This window comes from Lichenostomus cassidix, chromosome 1, assembly GCF_008360975.1.
Source record: "Lichenostomus cassidix isolate B80296 chromosome 1, HeHo_3.0, whole genome shotgun sequence".
Classification (NCBI taxonomy): Eukaryota; Metazoa; Chordata; class Aves; order Passeriformes; family Meliphagidae; genus Lichenostomus; species Lichenostomus cassidix.
The window spans coordinates 15048033-15070420 of NC_139479.1; the positions used below are offsets into that span (position 1 = coordinate 15048033).

At 42.0% G+C, this 22388-nt stretch overlaps 2 protein-coding genes across 2 annotated transcripts in view; one reads left to right on the top strand and one right to left on the bottom strand.

Moving 5' to 3' along the window:
* PHKA2 (phosphorylase kinase regulatory subunit alpha 2) overlaps positions 1-4691 on the top strand; it is a 44771-nt gene extending 40080 nt beyond the window's left edge. The window contains exon 31 of the mRNA XM_085051147.1: positions 61-4691. Within this exon, the coding sequence (XP_084907273.1) occupies positions 61-234 (174 nt within the window). The 3' untranslated portion in view covers positions 235-4691. The remainder of the gene's footprint in view (positions 1-60) is intronic.
* Positions 4692-5420: 729 nt separating this feature from the next.
* The window catches only part of PPEF1 (protein phosphatase with EF-hand domain 1), a 30379-nt gene continuing 13411 nt past the window's right edge, over positions 5421-22388 (bottom strand). The window contains exons 7-17 of the mRNA XM_085051161.1: positions 21097-21143; positions 16891-17057; positions 15217-15253; positions 14611-14760; positions 12246-12446; positions 10712-10897; positions 9945-10087; positions 9170-9276; positions 8045-8208; positions 7124-7208; positions 5421-6657 (exon numbers count right to left, since the gene is read on the bottom strand). Of these exons, the coding sequence (XP_084907287.1) occupies positions 6464-6657; positions 7124-7208; positions 8045-8208; positions 9170-9276; positions 9945-10087; positions 10712-10897; positions 12246-12446; positions 14611-14760; positions 15217-15253; positions 16891-17057; positions 21097-21143 (1481 nt within the window). The 3' untranslated portion in view covers positions 5421-6463. The remainder of the gene's footprint in view (positions 6658-7123; positions 7209-8044; positions 8209-9169; positions 9277-9944; positions 10088-10711; positions 10898-12245; positions 12447-14610; positions 14761-15216; positions 15254-16890; positions 17058-21096; positions 21144-22388) is intronic.

Consider the following 22388-nt stretch of genomic DNA (forward strand, 5'->3'; position numbering starts at 1 on the left):
TTTCCAATAAATAAGCATGCATGCCTAACTTGCCCTACTTCTTTGCTTGTGTCTTTGCAGAAATCATTTGGAGCTACTGGTAGTATCTTGGAGAAGGACGTAGCCACAGGAATTTGCCACTTTTTTTATGACAGTGCTCCCAGCGGAGCCTACGGCACCATGACTTACCTAACAAAAGCCATAATTATTTATTTACACGATTTCCTGCCCAGCACAGGCTGTGCAATGCAGTAAGTGATGCGTCCCATGGGAGGGAAGGCTCAGAAGCTCTTCCTCCCCAGTTCCCTGTCACGAACCCCTCGGTTGGTTGCTGCCTGTGTGTGTGCCGTGCACTCCCTTGGCTTTTAGCACTGCTGGGGATGCTCTGTGCACACCTTCCTGCTGGGCACAGGGAGCTGGAATTTGGTCTGGTTTTAGGAGAGTGTGTGAGAAATAACAAACAATGAGGCTTATTCTGCCCAAAGTGCATAAATGTAATTCATATTAAATTAGCAAGAGTTATACAGTTCTGCCAAGGGGAAAATGGATTACTCTGTGGAGATCAAAAGGCATAATAAAACGAGGGAGCTGCATCTCGGGCATAGAGTCACACAAATAAGGGAAGTGATGGAATTCATTAATTTTTTTCCTGCTGTGTGTAAATGTACATCATTGTGAATCAGTAATGCACAGTGTGAAACATCCAGGGAAATGTAAATTAGAGGAGTAAGAATAATTTGAAATAACCTGGTGATATTTCTAAGACACATTTATCCTGATTCTCTTCTCATTTGCACCTGGTCAGTGCAGGGCTAACATCAGTAGGGACAAACATCCTACAATATCCACTAATTTGAGAGGATAGCCTCTGTCAGGAAGCTGCATCTGTCTTTAATCTGAACAAAATAGCTTCCTTCCCTGCATCCCCAAGGCTTTGGAGGCAAAATCTCGAGACTCCAGTTTCTCCAAGGTGACAGACAGTTTTATGCCTGTAATCCTTTCCTCTGAATGGAGCAAGATAAACCTCTTCCACTCGAGCACCCTTTCCATGTCTCCCGATCATTTCTCTTGCAAACAGCCTCAGAGTTTAGAATGGCATAATTGTGGCCCTTTCCGTGTAGCATAAGTTTATGGAAGGCTTTGATGTTTCTCTTTTTTTTCGTTTTGCTTTTCTTTTTTTTTGCTTTTCCATTTTTTTTTTTTTCTTTTCAGTTTGAAGTTGCACTGGTCACATATAGCTAGGGGCTGGGCTGCCTGGAAGTCTCCCTTCAGACAATTCCCAGGTTAATGCTGGCAGCTTGTATCTGTCCGCTGGAAGCTCTGAGATGCTGCAGGGAAAAAAGGTGTGTCCTGTATGGAAATGACTCCATGGCCATTTAAACTGACAACAGAGGGAGGCAGCCTCTGGAGAGGAACACCCTGCCTTACCCCAGGCATTAGCTGTGGTTTTCCTTGTGCCGCCAGCCCCATGTCAGCACCTGGCTGACAGCTTGGGAAAGTGGCAGTAGCTTCAGCCTCTCCGTGGCTACAGACAGGCTGCCTCAGCAGCACTGCTGCCATGTGAGCAGAAGGGATCAGAGCAATTCTGTCTTGCCAGATAGAGGGGAAAAGAGCAGATAGGCCTGTAAAAGCGAGTATTTTCTGAGCTTATAAGCCTGATAAGCATATTTCTTTGAGCCTCCCCTCCACTCTTTCAAAATATAACTGTGCCATTTGTATAGCATTTGAATTTTTTTTTTGTAACAATAGTGTTTGGTGTATTTGAGAGTGAGGTTTTTGTTTCCAGTAGAAGTAATATCCTCTCTCACTTGCCAGTTGCCAGCACTCATGGTCCCAGGGAATCTGAGCTCCGATTGCCATGCCACCCTGCCTGCTGTCCCTCTACCCAGTCACTGCTGCTGTAGCAATATCTGGGAACTGGCTCAAGAGAGTGAAGGTGTGGGAGGCCTTAGTGTGAGGTGACATAATGTTTCTTCAGAGACCAGAGGAGTTTGGGCAGTCCAGAGGACAAGAGCCCTGTATTAACAACCATGGGAACTGGGGGGCTGTGCAGGGGCCAGTATAAAGTGACAGTTCAGGTACAATTAGCACTTGGGTGTGGAAGTCATTTTATTGGTGTGGGGCCTGTTTTGTAGGGGTTTGCCTTTGTTATTGTTTGGTTTGGTTTTTTAACTTTTCATATGTATTGTGAGAGCTCACTTGTCTTGTTTCCCAATAAAAGGGAGTAAAATCCTTTGTCCAGTTTAAGCAGATGTGACAGGGCAGAGCGTGAGCACACAAGAGCTGATGTGATGGTTTGTTATTCTGCCCAGCATCATACAAAAAGTAGTAGCAGTTATTTTTAGTTTTCTTTTTGAATCCTAGATTGTGAGAGATGCAAGATGATTTTTGTTCAGACTTCTAATTTGTTGTTTGTTTGTTTTTTCTACCCACTTTGTGATCTTCATAAACAAGAAAGCTGATGTTGGTTTTATATGCAGCTTCATTGAAGTCTAAAGCAATGAAATGTATGGCCTAACATACCTGGACACTCCTTAACACTTCCTTTTTAATGGGAAGTGTAACTGGTGTCTTTAATATCAGATTCACAGTATGACACGGGTTACGGTATATTCATGATGATCATAGTGAATTACCACGTGGAATGCAGGCAACTGGAAAGTATTTATGTGGTAATTTGAAGAGTTTGGGTAGCTGGTGGTGAAGGGTGGGACTCTGAAACACAAGGCCAGTGGAAGGGAAACTTGTGGTAGTTGCAGGTCAAGCACAGCTGCAATTTGCTGCTGTGTTGCTGCTCAGAGCAAAGAACCTTTGCAATTGGAAAGTTGCCTTGTAGTGCAAACACAGTGATGCAAATAAGGTTTTCCACAGACCCCCTGCTTTGCTGAGAATCCCGTGTGTGTGAGGCTGCTGCAAAACAGAGCTGGCACTGGCAGGGTGTGCTCCCAGATAAAATACATGACGACTTTGCAGTTTGTGCAGGGCTGAGCTAATTGAGAGGCTCTCCTTGGCTGTGCAGCCTCCCTGGGGAGCCAGCAGAGGATAACACTGCCAGCTCCCAGTCCCTGGAAGCTCGTTTATGGAAAGAAGGCAAAGGTGAATAGACACATCCTGTGCCTCAGAAACGAGGGCATTAGTGAATTAAAATAGACTACCTGAGGGCTGCTTGTGCCAGCCTGATGGGCACTGCTGCCCCAAGCGGTTAGCAGCCGTGCAGTCAGGAGCACGTAGGCAGTGCCGTAGGCAGTGCCGCAGGCAGCTGGGTGTGCCTGGAGATAGGCGTAGGGCTGGGGAGGCACTGGCAGAATGAGGATCTGTGTCCAGCTCAGAGCTCATACCACATGCTGGCCCCAGCCCAGCTCCCCCAGGCCAGTGCCCTCCCTGCTCACGGCTATTGCCTTCTTCCTGCCGCTGACAGGGACGTGGGTTTGTCAAACTAGACTGATCAAAAGCACCACTGATCTCCCTCAGCTGCTGATCCTACAGGTAACTGTGAAAACTGAATGGGTGGAGTACAAAGTTTGTCTGGCTTCCCTATGGCTAATTGTAGTCTCCTTTCTCAGGGAAAGAGCCCTGCTTGTTTCCTGGGAGGGGCAGGTGAGCCACACAGTCCTTAGGTGCCCTGCAAAGGGGCAGCCACTTCTGTGCTGTAATGAAGCAGCTGGGCTGCCCCACATGATGCTGTGGGACTGTGACACCCCTCTGGCAGTAGCCAGGACCTTGAGTGAAGCAGGAGCTTGAGTCAGCCCAGGTCCAACCTGGGGTGCTTCCTGGAGTGATCTGCGGGTAGGAGCAGAGCTGACCAGAAGGCAGGAGAGAGGCCACCAGTGATGGCATCTGTAGCTGTGAGAGTTTGGGCACTCATCGGCAGGCTGATTCAGGTGCTGCTCAAAGACCACTCACATTTGGAATATTAAGTAGCTGTTGCACAGAACCATGACTCAAAAACAGGGATCGGGGGTGGGGGTTATAGAAGAAGAGCTTCAGCTCAAACAGTTTGGGTTTAAGTACAAGCAGCAGGGCTTTTTCCCACTCCCAGTTTCAGTCTCAAGTGGCATTTATTCCTAGCATTGGGTGTTTCACAGCTACTCCCCCTGCCACCCTCCTTCTCTCGGGTAAGGGGGCTCTTTGTGCCGCCAGAAGCTGATGGGATGGCACTTTGTTTTTTGGCTCGATGATTCAGCTCCTCTCATACCTCAGTCCTGCATCCCCAAAAGGCTCTCACTGCCTGCCAAGTGAAGCTGTGCTGCAACTGTACCTTGGCAACCCCTCTCAGGAAATGATCCCTTGAGGCCAGTTCCATTCATGCCAGGTTCAGGAATGTGTCCTTAGTTAGGGACATCCACACTGGAGGCTGCCAGCCATCCTTCAGAGCTTCTGTGTCTTGTTGCACATGCTGGCTTTGTCCTCCTTACTGGGGCAGGTGTCAAAGGAGGACTCCAGGGCTGCAGTGTCCAGTTCTGCTTAGTCACTTCACCCCCACAGCATGGAAGCCAATGGTGGGAAGCAAGATCTCACCACACACAGTGGGTTTGTCCATCTTAAGTGGAGCCTTTTTGTCACTCCACTGGAATGAGGTGGGACTGATCATCACGGTGCACAGATCAGAATAACTGCATGCTAAAAATATGCATTATGTATTACCAATGCCATTAAAGTTTTACTGTAAATTTTGTTTGCGCTATTAAAGATTTTTCTTCCCCCTCCTCCAAGGCAGTGGAATTAAGTGTGTGCATGTTTGTTCATTCATCGGTCAAGTTACAAAATACTTCTGGAAAAATGTTCTGTATTTAACTGTAGAAAAGATTTTAAGAGAGACAGCAATGCCTTAAGCTTGGGCTGCTGTTACATTCTGGGACGATAAACTTGGAAGGATGCTTTTTTTGTACTTTCAACACTCCTATTAAATGAAACCGAGCTGCTTTACTTAGCTCATCTTTAGCTATTAAAATTTAAAGAGGGACTAGGCTGGAATCTTTTCCTACCCAAAAAGCACTTTATGTGCATTGGATTTACTGAGGCTGAATGAGGTCATACTGTTACCAAAAAGCTCGTGACCTGATGTTGCCTTCAGAGTGTAAAGATGCAAGAGAATTAGGTCCAGATCTCCTGACTTCTCCCCCCTGGGAGTTAACAGGATGGTTACTGGCTGGAATGGGAATATTGCCTTGCAGTCAGGGGAAGGAGATAGGCATGTGATAAGGCATGAGACTCTTCCATCTTGCTGCCTTCCAAAAACTAAATTTCAGAATTTCTCAGTTCCTTTTCTTGGTAAAGAATTTATGTTTAGCTATTATATTTAGGTTTGGTAGTATCAAAATATGTTTACTGTTGTGTTCTTACTCATCGCTGTTTTTAAGAAACCCAGTTTGTCTTCAGGAAGGATGTGTTCTATGCTGAGTGGGGCAGGGTACCAAAATACAGGCAAAGAGACACCTCACTTAGGCTTTACTCAGAAAGCTGGAGCTTTATTTTGTGATCAATCATGCATTGCATTAACATGCTATGGATTTAGCCTTCATTAAGGTGACGAGTTATCATGGAATCACCAAATCCCATAGTGGGTCATGTTGGAAGTGACCACAATGATCATGTGCTCCAACCATCCTGCTCAGACAGGGTTATCCCATAACACATCACACAGGACTGCATCCAGATGGTTCCTGAATATCTCCAGTGAGTGAGACTCCTCAGCCTCTCTGGGCAACTTGTTCTGTGCTCGGTCACTGGTCAGGAAATAAATTTCATCATGTTCAAGTGGAACTTTCTGTGTATTAGTTTCTGCTCATTACCCCTTGACCTATTGCTCAGCACTGAGAAGAGCCTGGCTCCATCTAAGAACAGGTTTTAATTGTCTCATAGCTCCACATCCCAACAAGTGTGGGGAGAAGTAAACAGTGGCAAGAGGAAATCTAGTGCAAGTGTAAACACCTTTCAACCAAGATATCTAAGCTGTGCCTGTAAACTTTTGAAGGGATAAGAGAGTGATCTGGAATGATTTAATTCCTCTGCATCATGCAAAGAACAAGATTAAATGCAGCACTACCTTTTAACTAGATGGTTCTTCCCTGTTTTCCTCTCCTGCAATGGACAGCCCACAGCCAGCCTCTCTTGTGCCTGTTACATCACCAGGGAGGGTCTGATATGTTCCTTGTGGTCATCAATGCTCTCAGCTGTCACTAAGGACAGAAATGTAACAAAGTGTCTTCCTGCAGAGCTGAAGGCATGACCTTGGCAATGTTCAGGGATTAGATTGATGGGGGAGATGCCAACAAGGTGGGGGGTGAATTCTAAGGTCCTGGCACTCTGTGACAGTGACACAGTAATACTGTAAGTGTGGGTTTTCATCTCCTCTGTCCCATTATTAGCAGGTACAGATCATCCAGGAGGGGCTAAATAAAGGCTTGCACAGTCACCCTATCAAGCAGCCCTTTAATGACAGCAAGCTGAGCTTCCAAGACAACCCACAAGACGTTCTGCCTTTTCATGAATTTGCCTTTTTCTCGAGTCTGTGAACAACGTGAAAGGCCTCTAAAAATTCATTGAAGTCAATGTGGCCATCTTTGTTGTAGTCAATGCTGAGGACTAACTTGTCAATGGAGTCATCCTCTACCTCAATGCCCAGGTGAGTGGTGAAGAGTCTCCATGTCTGGCTGAACTCCTCAAGAGAAATCAAACCTAAAGGAGACAGACAGGTTGCTTTTTGCAGTGTCGTTTCCCCTTCCTGCATAAACACACCCATGCATACTCCTTCCCTGCAAGAAAATTACCTGCCTACAGTGGCTTTGGTAGGGTTTGTGTTTTCATGATTGAAGCACATTTTTACTTTAGGTAATGGCTGAATGCTTTTGCCAGTGGAATTGAGAAAACAGGAAAAGAGTTAGAGTGGAAGGGAGAAAAAGCCCCCAGAAGAGTGAAGCCAATACTGGAGCTGGGGTGTGTGAGAATTTTTTCTCGTTAGGTTCTATGCACTGTCCCTTATATGGTTGCAGCCTGACTGCTTAAAATAGTCTCCACTAAACTGAAGAAATGACATCACCTCTGGTTCCTTTATATTTAGAAGCCTTAAGGAGGAAATACAGTGGGGAAAAGATAACTGGTATAGGCTCCCTAGAGCTGACACAGTGAAGTTACCTGGACTTACCTGAGTGATCTTTGTCAATGATGTTAAAGATGATCTCCAGATCTTTTCTGTATCTACACAGTGTTTCTGCCAAAGCTGGCTGAGCCTGGTGTTGAAATCACATACAAGAAGCTATTTAGACTTTGGTTTGAGTTAATTTAACCAACAGAATATCTACTATCCAATTTCCATTTTCCCAGTTTAACTTGGCAAATGTTTAAAAAAAAACCAACAAAACCCTTTATGCCTGAGTTCTCTGGAATAACATTTCTGTGTCTTGCCCTGAGAAATAATCAGATAAAACCTGTCATTTTCAGATGGCAGGGCAAGGGGGGAAGGAGCCCTTAACACCTCCTACCTTCAGTAATTATTTGTGGAACTACAGATAACATGGGGAAGATGGTGTAGGCCATGCACTCATACAAAGCACTCACTGTACCTATGTGAATGCATCCTGCTGTTTAGGGAAATGATGGTGACACCTCAGTACCAAAGCACTGTGCAGCCACTTGGTAACAACTGGGCTCTGTAGAAGTGGCCTCAGATACCATCTACAAGTGCATCTACAAATGTGGCTTCCTCCCACATGGGGCCTGAACGGGCTCTGGAGCTTCTCTGAAAAGCTCATTTCAAAGAGTAAGGGTTGCATGCTCTGGGCAGGATTTGTCACATCTCCTCAGCTCCGTTATCCTAACACCCTCAAGAGTCAACGGAAAGTAAGAAGCAATTCTAGCATGTGATTCATCCAACCTATTTTAAGCATCTACCTTAGCAGGGAATGATGATTAGTACCCTAGCAGTGCTCATTTTCCTCCAGTGACTATAAAAGGAAGCTCAGCAACTAGTTCAGATGTAGATGTCTACTTGATTGGCCAAACCACTGTCTTGTGCTGCAAACTGCACCAAAAGTTCTTCCTCCAAGATTTGCAAGGAGGTGTTTACCTCTTTTGTAGGTTGACCCATTTTCAAATCATAAAAACATGACATGAAGTCAACTTCTCCATCTGGGTTCATCTGTGCTAACTGAGACCGCAGCATCCTCCAGGGCAGTTCCAGCTGTAGAACAGACTCCATTGCTGCAGCCCAGTCGTTGACAGAAATCCTGCCTGTCAGAAGGGGTCAGGTCATGCTTACAAGTGGTAGAGGACACAGCACACATCAGTCACCAGCACAAAGGGTTGCAAAACACGAGGATTTTTGCTGAACCCTGGGATAAAAGCCCTCATAACAAAGGAGCAGTGGGGTTGGACTAGGCATTTCCACAGGTCTCTTCCAACAACAAACTTGTGATGCTATTATGATGTTCAGCATGTTTTAACACCTTTTAACCACATTATGCCAGGAAGAGTACTTCAGATTTCAGCTCAGCTGCAATTAGAGTGACATGTAGCTGAAAACTCAGCCAGACAGATATATGTGAAACAGCTGTTCAGTGACCAAAGAATCAACATCATCATGTTATTGAGTGCCCTTGTAAGGGCACAGTCAAGTGAGAAGCCATCACAAAGAAAAGTTGTATTTGTGGTAGAAATCAACTTCTTGCTTCTACATAAAAGCTTCATCTGTTAACTCAGCACTGACTTTTCATCAGCTGAGGGGGGAGTGTGTGTCTGCTGGAGGCATAGGCAGGCAACTTTCCTCAGATACCTCCCAGACTAAGAAGGAGACTAGTTCCCCCACTTGAGACCCCAGTTCCCTCTCTGACACCTTCTGAAGAGAAGGTCACTCCTACATGAAGGTGGTGGTGACCTTTGAGCTTCACGAACTGGATTTGCCTGCCAAAATCTACCCAACAGGAAACACCATTTCTTTATTTGCCCATGTCTTTCAGTTTTCTTTTTCCTACTTCAAGCTTCATCCCCTCGAGTTGTTTGGGGCTAAGCCCTTGCCTACACCTGTCCTCCTCCTCTGTGGTCAGGAAGAACTAGGTTGACCAGCCTCTGCTGCCCTTAGCCTGACAGTGGCAGGCAGGCAGGATTACTGTCCATGGGGTTTGTCCCCTCTGCCCCACACACACATGGAATCTGTTTTCCCCATGGTAGCAACTGGACAGAGATGGAGTAGTACCTGTACCATTGATGTCATATTGTGCAAAAGCACTGGTGAGTTCAGACTTGTGAGCATAAATCTTCTCTCGTAAGGACTTTAAGGCAGATGATTCAATTGTACCTACCCTAGGAAGAAAGCAAATCAGCAGATTGTTAAAGGATTAAAATCCTCTACCATTTTATGCTTTTCAACACTCATCAAATTCTTATATCCTTCAACATGTTGTACATTTAGGGTCTAGTATGTTTAAGTAGGATGACCCAAAACATACTAGAACACTGGAGGGAGGGGGGAAGTAAGACAACATTCAAGAGGAAAAAATAAAACCAAATCAAAGAAAACCAACAATGTTCCATAAGAGTAATCTGAGTTTATGAGATAATTGAGTTAATGCAGGTGATTCTAAGATGCTTTCCTTTAGTAATCTGACCACAGTACTAGGCATGACAAAGTTGTCATGATAAATTTTTTGAAATTCAATTCATAACAGGATTTGTCCAGTTAACACTGCAGCCTTAAAGCAGACAGGTGCAGGCTGTTTGAGTCCCTGACAATTGTGTGTTCTAACTGCTTACTTCATCTAATTACCTTTGGGAGTTTCTCAGGAAACCAAGTAACAGCACTTACAACATGTTTTGCCCACTCTATAATTTTTAAATTGTAAAACAGAAAGCCAGGGAGAATCATGGAAAATGAATGCCTATTCTGTTATTCAATCAAGCTCTAGATTTGGGGCAGGTAAACTCAGATGTGAGTTGAGTCCATGCTCACTGCATGTGACACACAGCGTTACCTCTCCCGGAGGTTCTGCCTGCGCGTGTGCTTGCTGACTTGGTACTGCACAAACCGAGGAGTCAGCTCGGGATTCAGCTTGATGTAAGCACCACGGTTACTGCCCTCTTCGTAATAGTTAGAGGCAGAGAATATGGTGATCACCTGGTCAGAGGAAACAGAGAAAATGGACTGGCTAGAACAGCTCCTCTCGACACTGATTTCTGAGACTGATCTTAGAAAAAATTCCAGGTTACAAAATTATGTATCTACATATAAAGCAGTGCCATTCACCAAATTGCTCTTGCCTTTTGAGTCAGAGCTCTGGGCCTTTATTTTCGACCTGTAAGACTTCAGAGGGCAGTGAGATATAACATGCTGCTTAACAGAAACCTCTTTCTAAGGGAGACCTCATTTTCAGGATTCATATTGGCCTTCCAGTATAGCATGTTAGAAAGCAGGGCCAGAAGAGAAATTAGTAAATTAAATGCTTCTAGAGCCTTAGAGAAACTCTTGAACTGTATTTACACACAGCTCTTCTTGGGGATTTTGTTGATGTCCATTCGTTTTCATGTGAGTAATAAGCTGGTCCCCTCTCCCTAAAGCTGTAAAGAACTTTGTTACTTAGAACTTGGTAATTTGTTGTAACATCTATCTAGGACAAAGTTCCCCCAAACCCAGTTTAACAAAATCACTTGCTTTTTTTAAAATAAATTTTGCAGACAAATCTACTGTAGATGTTCCTGTGAAATTCACAGGAGAATTCTACTTTACATGGAAGCATCTTACCTTCCCATCATGACTGATCTCATAACCTTCTGGTTTAAATTCATGAGACCTGATGAGCATCTTCAGATTATACCTCTCAAACAGCTTGGCAGTGACATCAGGACCAAAGTAACAGCCTCCTCCTCGACACTTGTTTGGTGTACAGCCATTTTGGCTTCTTGGATCACTCCAGAGAATGTCAAGGATCTATAAATATCAAACTCAAGCAAGTGAGGACTGATAGTAGGAGAAGACTGACAGGCTATGGCTGTCTGAAGTCCTGGCCACAGCAAAAGCTCCACAGTACAGGGAGAAAACACATTCAAGCTAAGATGTAGGTGCTGGGTTTTTTCCTTCCTTTCAGGAGCATATTATTTTGGGCTGAGACTTTTGTTCTACTTTTTAAGAAACATTATCTAGATTTTGGATGAACTTTTTTTTTTCAGAAGAAATATAATTCAGCAATGTACCTCCAGTCATAGCTGAGGTTTTCAGACTTGGGCAGGTGCATCAGGAACAGTACGTTGACTGTTTCAAAGAGAACAGAAGCTGCTTTTTTCACATGTGAGTAAGACAGGCAATTTTGTTTCCCAGCACAGACTGGATAACCACATGGGTTAGTGGTTTTACCTCAGCTAAGCTTGGGAGTGCCTGCTCTAAACGACAAGAGTTGCCTTTGGCTTCATTGTCTTCAGTTAGCTCATGTCTCAAACCAGCATTTTACATACTAGCATTTTAGCATGGTTTAGACATGAAGATTAATTACCATGGTTTAATTCTAGTCAGTAGCAAACATTAGTCAAAATGGGTTTGTTTAAACCTTGCTGGCCAAGGTTTGCACTAACACATTCCACTTCATGTTTGTGAGCATGGCTTACTGGATGCTTCATTAGCTGATGGATGGAGAGTCAGGTTTGGGGGGGAAAGAGGGAGCATAGCCTGTGCCCATTTTGTTAGTTTGTAGGTCAGGTATCTTGGGAAATGAGATTTTCAGAGGAATTAAGCTTTCCAAATTGTCACAATTTATTAAATTTCAGTATAACAAAAGCTCTAATACTGGCTCTAATATTCAAGAGGAAATGAACAGCCAGAGGACAAAAGCTTCCTGCTTCTGAGTAATCTACCTGAAAGTCTCAGGAGCTAGGTGGCTTTTTTGGGCTATATCAGCATTCAGCTGTGAAAAGCACAGCCAAAAGAGGGTGCTTTATCTCACCAACAATTGCAAAGTCTGACCTATTTAAGCCGACAACCAGTTCTGTACCAGTAGATCCCAACCACATGAGGGCAGGCAAACCCATTTCGTACTGAGCAGTTTCCTCCTCCTAACGGCTAAGAAAACCGGACAAATTTTACTTGTAAGGTATAAAATCCCAAGCCTTTATTACCAGGACTACAAAAAGCATTCAATAAATTAATAGGCGTCTAATATACTCCTTAAGAGGACAGTTTTCTTATTAAGAGTTCCCTCAGACTCACAAACACAGTGCCTGAACAGAACACCTGCTGGGTTTGTGTGGCAGGGGTTTGGATTCAGTCTGTCTTTGGTTTCACCTACTTGTTTCCATTCCTTCAGGGTGGGGTCTGGAGACAAATTTGACCCCGAAGGCTCAGTGTAGCCCGATGAAGAGGTGTGTTGTGTCTTCCCTGCAACATCCTGGCTGGCAATGTGTTTACTGGGTTTGTTTGTGGGAATACTCTTCTTCGTTTGCTCCTGTCTGTCTCTCATTGACTTTGGTGGCCGCATCAAAGATTTTAACTTTAAAAAAAAAAAAAAGAAAAAAAGTTACCACCACTATAACAAAAGTTGATCCAGAGATGTTGGAATCAGGTCATGTTTCCTGTACTCAGGAAAACTCATTGAGAGTTCAACTAATGTTAACTCTCATAATGTCCTGAATTCACAGGTTTGGGAGAATCTGCAGGTGTTTGGCACTTGCAGAAATTCTACTTTATACCCATCAGTAACCAGGCTCTTCAGAGCTTTCATATTCTTACCCAGACACACAGACTCATGGCAAACACAGTCAATCTTAAGGTCTCACTATACAGTAAGTAGGGCCTGGGCTCGGGGAAGACATTTAAGTGCCCAGCCTCCCTGGAAACAAAATATATGTTCATATTATACCGTAGGTTAAACTCCATTCCCTTCTGTTCTGGCACAGTACCATGCTGTTAGATTAATTTGGCTAAAATAATTGGAATATCAGGAAGATAGCAGTGAATTGATGAAGTATTATATCAAGCCATATATTGTTAAACTCCTCCAACATGCATGGTCATTTGCTTTTTTGGAGTGGTGTGCTATGGCTCCATGAATAATCATTAACATGGACTCTTCTCCAGGGAGCATCTTCTTATTTGACATTCTGTCATACTAGCTTATTTCCAGAACAAAGCCAAAATAAACCCCAAAACCAAACCAAACCAAAAATACCCCACCAATAAAACATACACAGTGCACAGACCCCCAGATTTTGCTCTTTAACAAAGAAAAGGACTAATTCAAAACAAAATGCACAACACTGGGTTATTCCCCAGTGCAGTGACCAGTATTTGAGACCTGTCAGCTGCCAGCTGTACCAATTAAAAGACATCACTTGGCCTTGAGTGACACCACCCTGGGTTGTGGCCCACACATGTCTCATTAGCAAGGCTCTCCTGTGGCAGCAACTTTGACCTATTAATTCTGCATTTCACAACTATGGAATCAGAAACATGCAGAGTTCAGCCCTGATGAAAGCATGGGCAGAACTCAGCTCACACTTAGGACTTCTCTATCTGTACTTAGGCACTCAGTTTTAGTGCACAGTAGTATAGCCAACGGAGCCTAGACTCCAGTGATCAGAAGTATTCATGCCCTTTTTCAAAGATGTGAAAAAGAGACACAACTCACTGCCCTGTAAAGCATTTATTTCTGCATTAGAAAATATGAGGATGACAGAAATAGCTCTAGATTCCACTGACACTGATGACAGGATACACTAAGTTGCTCAAACACTGGTCTTCTATACCATCTGAGATACTCCACTATGTCTGAATTAGTGTGAGGGGGGCAGACACAAATCTGGCCTAAGAGGACTGGTGGAGGAGACCTATAAAGAAGACTTTCTTCAGAGGCAGGCAAAGGCCAGAGGGGACATTCCTAGCCTATGGGGCACTTCCATGAACTGCACTGGAGACATGTGCCTAAGCAATGATCTCCACCAGATTTCCTAGATCTCCATTGATTATAAGGAGTCTTAGCACCCTGATCACAAGCAGACATCCTGATTTAATTGTCCAAATCAAGACCAAATCCCACACTATTTTCCACTGATTTGAAAGACCTGAGTTTGCTCACCATTTCAGAAAAAAACATGAACATTTCTGTCTTCTAAATCCCTGAAAAGCAGTTGGTTCTGTTTTATCAAGGCCAGTTCTTGAAGTTTGATCCTTCTGGAAAGGCTCCCCCACATGTACAACGCTCAGCTGCTGCCAAGGGAGCACCTCACAGGTGGAGAACTTCCCCCACAAAACAGATGGCAGAAGCACAGCCCCAGGACAAAAAGCAGTGCTAGAAAAACGTGGCTAGATTGATTTCTAAAGTGTTTGGAAATGCCCAAGAATCAAGTAGTTTTCATACATTCTGGCTAATGCGTCATCACTGCAGGAGGAGATATCTAAGGTGGGTTTAGCTATTTTAAAGTTAAAAAAAACATGTTATGTTGAGAGCTAAACAATTGGCTCTCAACACCTACTGCAACCTTCCTTCCTAAGAACTGATTTTGAAGAAAATTATTTTTCTTCAAAAATGGACTATTATTTTTCTTACATGCCTTCAGCCATTTCCTTTCCAAATGCAAACAACTTGATCCTTGCATTTGTACTGCAAAATTTTTAAAAGAAAACAAAATTACCCCCACATGAATATGATCTCTTACCTTATTTCTCTCAAGTGCATTCAGGAAATCCAAATCTGTGGTGTCTGAAATGCCCCCATGTAGGATAAGAACTTTGCTATCAATTATAGTGGCAAGAGGAAGCCAGCTAAAGACATCTCGCAGAAGACACAAAATCTGTTTCCAATGGTCCTGTAAAAAATACTCTTATATTAGATCCTATTTCTGGCAGACTCTGTTGCTTCTAAGTTCAAGATTTTGCTGAAGTGTCTGCTACAGTTTATATGAACAGTGCTGTCCAGGTGATATCCTGAACTGCAACCCTGACAAACATGTTCTGACATTTTCTTTAGGGCCATTTGATTTTCTCTGTAGATTTTCTTTCATGTTCACCTCTTTTAGTGTTCTTGAGTGGTTCTTATTGATGTTATTTATTTCATCCCACAGATCTCAGGGCACAAGAGACTAGCACTTAAAATTGTTTTGTCAGTTATTCCCCTGATAAGCCAAAATAATTTCAACCACATCACTGAAGTAATTCTCTGCTACACCCAAATAAACTGGTTTGAAGTTTACTTGTTTACACGGGTTTCATTTTATATGTGCAAGACTACAAAGAAAATACAGGGGAAGAAGGAGGAATCTTACCTTGTACTTCTTTGAAACTTCTTTTGTGAAGCCATATCTGAAAACAGGACAGCATCATGAACTGGTTTTCAGTATTCCCCTTCTACATGGTTTCCTATGCTACAGTGTTTTCCAGGAGTTTTTATCCCACTTTTTCACCTGCCATTCCATCTCACCTCAGCTGAAACGTGCTTTCCCTCCACTCTGTCTTAAGAATTGAGTTAAACTGGTTTCTTGTATGTAACAGAGGTCAGAAACAGAATGTGGCCCAATAATTATTAAGCGGCCTTTTAGACAGCTCTACCTTTTAGCTGAGAGAAATTCCAAGGGAACCTAACTGGTGATGGGCAAAAATTCCCATAAAACCTTCACAGAGTTTTTGTCCTACATATCATATCAATCATATATCATATCATATCATATCATCATATCATCATATCATATCATTATAGAATCATGTCATAAAATGGTTTGAGTTAGAAGCAACTTTAAAGATCATCTAGGATCACCTAGTTCCAATCCCCTGCCACGGGCAGGGACACCTTCCACTATACCAGGTTGCTCAGAGCTTCATCAAACCTAGCCTTGAACGTGTAAGTTTCTTAGACAATGTCACCTGTCATCTTTTCCCCCACAAGGGACAAGGATTTTGATACCTCGTTCTTTTAGCACCAAGATATCATTGGTTAAGGGGCATTTTTACAACACTCAGCTCTCAAATTTACCTGTGTACAGCACTGCTAATCAAAATGCCCAGCAAAGAGCCATGCACAGGAATGCATCTGTGCACTCCATACCATCATAGATTTAATTAATAATTTCTACTATTTTGGGTAGGAATTTTCCTACCTTATAGATTAAGTAACTGACCTTGGGTTCTGTTTGTTGGTTTTTGTTTTTGCTTTTTTTTTAATTAGGTGCTTAAGAAGTAACTATCTTGTGAAACTGATTAATTTACGTGGATCATTAATAGGACTTGACTATGGGCCTCTAACCCAGGTGCTAACACAGAGGCCTGTGCTAAAACAGCAATACATCCTGTGTGCACACATCAAATAATCCAAGGGGTACAGCAGGTTACCCACCAGTCAGTCACCCAAAGAGTTTCTGGGGTGGCTTAGAGTTGTAGGGAGCAGGACTGAGGAGTTCTCACATCTGTGAGATGATTTTGTCTCCAAGTCACACTTTGACTACAGCCAGAGCCACTGGCTGTGCTCACTCCCTTGGCAGCACTGCATGGCTGAGTGCAAACCTCTGTGTTGGAAAACAGGGTGTCAGCTGTTCCTGCACTAAAGCCTCCAGCTAGTGAAGCTCCACTGAGTAGAAGGTAGGATATTTACCTGCCCCTTGTGTTTGAGAAGTGACATCTTAGTTCAAAGTTAACTAAAATACCAGCTTTAACTAAAATATCATTCTTCCATCTGTCCTTGCCCAGTTTTGATACTCTGCACTAAGCCCTCTGACTTCAATGGATTGTGATTAGATAAAAGACAGCACATGACTCGTGTTCAAATGTCTGTGTGTAATGAGGATGTTCCTCCCCACCCTCACACACTGAAGAGGCAAAGCTACACCTGACTACTTAATAAAACATTATTTCTGTTTTAGGGTGTCACAGTGGCTAAAGTAGCATTCAAATGCTCAAACATTTCTAGTGAAAAGCCAGACACTGTCTGCCCCACCCCCAAAATCTACCTCAGGTTCATGATGTAGTCTTCATGGTTTCCTCTATTCAAATGTAAATCATTGGGGTAGATAAGAAGAAATGCAAATAGGATTATAAGTATTTCCATAGAATTTTTCCCTCTGTCAACAAAATCACCATTGAAGACATAACGGTTTTGTTCTGAAGGCAGACCATTCTGCAGAAAGAAAGGGGAAAAAGGGGGCATTTAGAGAGGCTGCTATAGTACTGTAATAAAGGAAATAGCATTTAAATGAGATCCCACTGCTAGAAATTCTGAAAAAATCCTGGATAATACAGAGATCTGAAATGAAGCATTTCTTTATTTCCACTGCTTAGAATAAAAACCTCCTGTATCAGATAACTTGAGCCATTAGAAATGACCTCTTTAGCTGTTCTTACGATGCCATCACCAATCCTTTCCTCTACCTATTAAATTAAATTGAAAGGGACCAAAAGGAATATCAGTCTTGTAGCAAAATATATGTTTTTGTTAATGCAACTTGCCAGGAAATTATGCACTTGCAAACAGAAGGGAGTAATTCACTTTAAATGGAAGATAAGAAATCCATGAAAAATTATCTTCTGAAACAAGTTTGAAGGTCCTTATGTTCCCTTACACATCAAGAAAATGGATTTCATATGTTTACATTGTTTGCAGTGTATGCTTCCAAAACTCCTGAGAAAGACTATAAGTCTAGAGGATACAAAATCTTAAAACAGAACTCGGAAGAGTTTGATTCCAGTTGCTTTAATCCTGAAAGCACTACTTGAATTTTACTCATCAGGGCCAAGATGCACTTGAAAGCTCACAAACCTGAGAGGCTATACATACAGGTATTTCTTACCTTTTTTTATTTTTCTGAAGACACAGGGAAATGCTTTATTATAAATGGTGACTGATTGAAAACAAATATTTTGAATTGATGGTATGTTTCATTAGATTAATTACCAACACATCAATGGGTGCCATCAGCTTACAGAAAATATAGCACCAACTGTATGCAGCTTCATAAATAGTATTTCAACTTTGACTTGCCAGAAAAGGGAAACCTCTGTTTTCTTAATTGATGTGCACAAGAAATATCAATAGAACGTGTACAAAATCACATTAAAATCGAACAATAGAACATGTACAAAATCACTCTTAAAAGGTTTGGCAGCACTGCAAGACATCCCACTTCTTGAATACATCTACTGTGTCAGTGTCAAGCCTTTCTTGTGTTCCTATGGCATTGCTGGTGCTCTGCCTTAGCAGGTTTATTGCAGGATCAATGATTTGGCCAGGGACTCAATGAAACATGTAATTTGAATCCATAAGAGAATATATTTTTTTGTCCCAGTCGGTGTCCTGTGCTTTCATGTCAGGATGAAGTAGAAAACTCTGGTCTCTCCATCCTGGCTGCTGCAAATATGTCTTTGTTGGTTTTTGCTGTGGCCTGTCCTCAGCCCCTTCCAAGTTAACTTAGAAGGGGCCTGTGCTTGCTCTGCACCCACGGGATTGGCAACGTATGAGACTCAACTAATGCAGAGGGTTGAAGGTATTTTATACAGGACAGGATGGATTTCAGGAGTGGAACAGACAGCAGAAACTCAGAAGCAGTTTCTGGAAAGACAAATAAATAAAAGCTTTGCCTTAAAACTAACAGGCATGTGAGTCACCAGCAGATTGTGAGTATACATACAACTGCTCTAACTGCAGTCCTCATGGAAAGACAGAGCTACTGGATCACTCTCCAGACTCTACCACCCTTCATTTGGAAAAGCTTACACACAGTTTTAGTTTTAGACAAGTTTGGTTTGGACTTCCAACTTCGATGTGACATTTTAGTTTTGGTCCACACTCATGCAGTTTCCTTTTCTGTGTTTTCGACCAACGATGAGAGCAAAACTAAATTAAGACTGTTGCAGCCTCTGATATGTCAGAGAGGCAAACAAAACCCTGTAATGATTAGTAACTTGCTGCTGGGCATCATTACTGTATCTCCTGGGTTAGTGATTAATTAACTTCCGTTTGTTGTTGCCATTTTCTACTGCTTCAGGCTATTTCTATCTATAGCATCCCTTTAACAATCTAACTTAGCAATACATAATTTAAAATTCAAGGGTTTCAAGGAATATCAGGAAACGCTGAAATTTAATGAAGATTAATGTGGGGACTGAATGAACCTTACAAACTGATTTCTGAGGGGGAAAAAAAAAAAGTAAATGTCTTAGCTTCAGCCAAAGCAGGTGTAAGGATTATATACCATCTGCAGCATTGTATCAATGTTCTGTAGATTGCCAGCTCTGCCTTTTTGCTGGGGGTGGTTTGTGGAAGTGCTGTGATAAGCCTGCTCTGCATGCAGACCTAGAGAATCCATTTCAGCTCTGCACAGCCCAGTGCATACCGAGATCACTCCCATGGCAGAGTTTAGGATTGCACCATCTTCTTTAAGGTAGTTTGTACCAACTACAAAAAGGAAATCCCTTCCAACTGAAACAGAGTTTGGGAAGGAGCAAAAAAATGGATCCCAGAAGCTGACTGGTTTTGCTGATCATCTGAGTAAACTGCTCAGAGGGGACAGAAAAAAGTGCCATTTCATTTGCTTCTAAATAACTAATCAACTCTGTCATATGCTCTCTATATTCTCTGTTGCCTTGAAATGACAAAATATGTGCCCATTTTATTTGGTTTGGTGGAAGGACTCCCCTAGAAGTTTAACACAGAACAAATGGGTGTTACCTCTAGTCCCTGAAGTCAGTGGGAGTTTGGGCTCTGAATTTATTGAAGTCAGGATTAGAGTTGCTTTTATTTTTTTTCTCTTTATAACATCCATTAGAGAGGAGGAAAAGAAACGGCATCTGCTTGCTCCAAAAGAGTAAAATGCAGGCTGATTGCACTTGTAAATATAATTATATCTGAGCATTTATCTTCAAAATAGTTATAGTTCCCATTCCAGGTTCTGTGTATGAAAACAATATGTATATGCTCTTATTCCAGTTTCAAAAAGAGCTAAACAACTCTCTTTTTGAGAGAGAGAGAGAGCAAGCCAAGGACTAGCTAAACACGGTTGATTAATAAGAAAAGCAGAACTCTATAAAAAGGTCTGATTATACTTCAACCATACTTCAACAAAATTCAGGTATGCAGTTGGACAAAACAACCACATTTATATTCAACAAGTGTCAGATGAAGTGTAACAAAGTTGGAAGCATGTGGTGAATTACATCATTTAAACACCTGGTTTAGCTCACATCTCTCTCCATTGAGTGCAGGTCAGTGTGTAAGGATCTGACACAAACCTTTTCCCCCTGGAAAGCTCAAATCAAAGAGAATACCTGCTAAATCAAAGGTGGTGATTCATGCTGAAGATAAATGTGAAACTAAATACACAACATTTCCTGCATCTTCAGTTAAACATACAATTGTGGAAAAGATAGCCTGGAGCTTAATTTGTTTTACACATCAGTGAAACAGAGCTATGCTTTCTTAGCATGATAGAAAAGGATATGTAAAGGGTGTCCAAAGTTCTTCTATTTTGTACAGACCATGTGACTACTTCCAAGGCTTAAAAAGCTTTTGAACAGCACGCTTTTTTGTTTCTTGTTTAAAAAAACCCAAACCAACCAACCAAAAAAAAATCCAACAAAAAATATCCCAAAAAACCAAACAAAAAACCCCCACAAACAAAAAACCCGAAAACCAAAACAAAACAACCAAAAAATCCACAAATCTACGAAATCCAAAACAACCAATCACAAAAAAAATCCAAAAAACCAAATTAAATAAAAACCCCAACCCAAAACCGAACCAAAACCACAGCAGACATCAGTGGAAGCCCTAAATGAAAGCTTCTGCATTTTTTCTTGAGAGTCAAAATTATCCATAATGTAGTGTTAGATCAGGAACTAAGTTATCTCCTAATTTTAGCAGACTTTAGTCAATATGGAATTTTAAACAGTGGCAGAACTTCGGAGACTTTGCAAGGAGTCCTCTTAAGTTTTGGCTCATGCTGCAATTCAGCATTCAGGAAAATAACCATGTCCTCAATCTCCTCCTTCACAGTGAGCAGGAGGATATGAAGAAGGAAAACCTCTGACAAAGACACCAAATTGTTGCAGGATTTGTGTGAATGCACACCACATGAACAGTTCTAATGGTGCTAAATCTGTCACATATAAATATGTGTTATTAATAACAAGTGAAAATGCTACATCTCAGAGTACCTGCTTACCTTGTAGAATATCAGCAAAAGATCATCTAGGTTTCCGTGCAAATCTCCTACATGAAACAAAACAATTTTTTTAATTTTCTCACAGAGGAGGAAACTGGAATTATAAGGAATTAGTTAGACCTAATAAGTCTTCCCCCATGTTTTCCTTATGTATATAAACCCAGAAAATGTCACTAAAAAACATTTTGAAGTATAATAGACTTCTACACACTATCGGGTTTAAATTTACCAAGTAGTCCCCTTTACTTTGCACAACTGAACATGTTTTAGGGACAGGTCTTGATTACTACCAGCAGGATGTCATGGAAAGTGTCAAGAACTGTCCATGGCTGTGTGCCTCAGTGCTAGGACCACAGAAATGACAGACTGGGCCCTTTTTGAGAAGTTTGTTTGGAACAGACAGAGGGATTTCACCCCAACACAAAGGATCACTGCAGCATAGATCTCCTGTGCATCTGACTGCATTTCATGCTCACAGAGCCAACCTTCTCACGTCTCTGACTCACCACCACCAAGCTGCAGAACAGTTTCAAAACCTATCTTGTGGTATTCTTTTACCACCAATGCTTAGGAAAAGAGAAGTGACATTTTTGCCCTGTGTCCATGTTTTCTGTGCAACGTTTGATTTATTATGAGCCTGCTGAATTCATTCTAAGGGATCTTTCAAGCTAGGATAGATATTCATCACATATGTGGATGCAAACATTTCAGATATATATTTAATCTGGATTATTAATTTGAAATTATAAGAAAATGGAGGGATGGATACCTTATTTTAAGGAAATCAACATTTTGGACTAGTTATGCTTAGAAATAGGTTATCCATCTTCTGCAGAGGCTCTTTCTGGTTACCAAAACTTCTAGTTTCAGTACAGAAGGATCCCTTTTGATGGTGTTTACATAGTGCAAATGTAATACAAACACAAAGAGAAATGTTTGCTTAACAAGAACATGTTGAGTTGTGAACAAGCATGAATCTGTGTTTCCTTGGTTTGGAGAGGGGTCGTGTTGGTTCGGTTAACAAATTATTGTTTATACAAAATCTCGTTTAAACAAACTCCTTCCTGGCAATCAAAGAAAGTCCATAACCACATCTTTAAAAACATTATTTGTTTTGTGTGTCTCACAGTACTACCCTTATACCGCTTTACTATTACACACAGCACACACTGATAGAGGTCAAGAGTTAGGTCACCATTACTGCTCTGTTTTGCAGCTACTGTATTCTGTGTCAAGTCAGGATACTGCATCCCATTATGTATAATTTACAAAAGTGTAACAAAATAGATGGG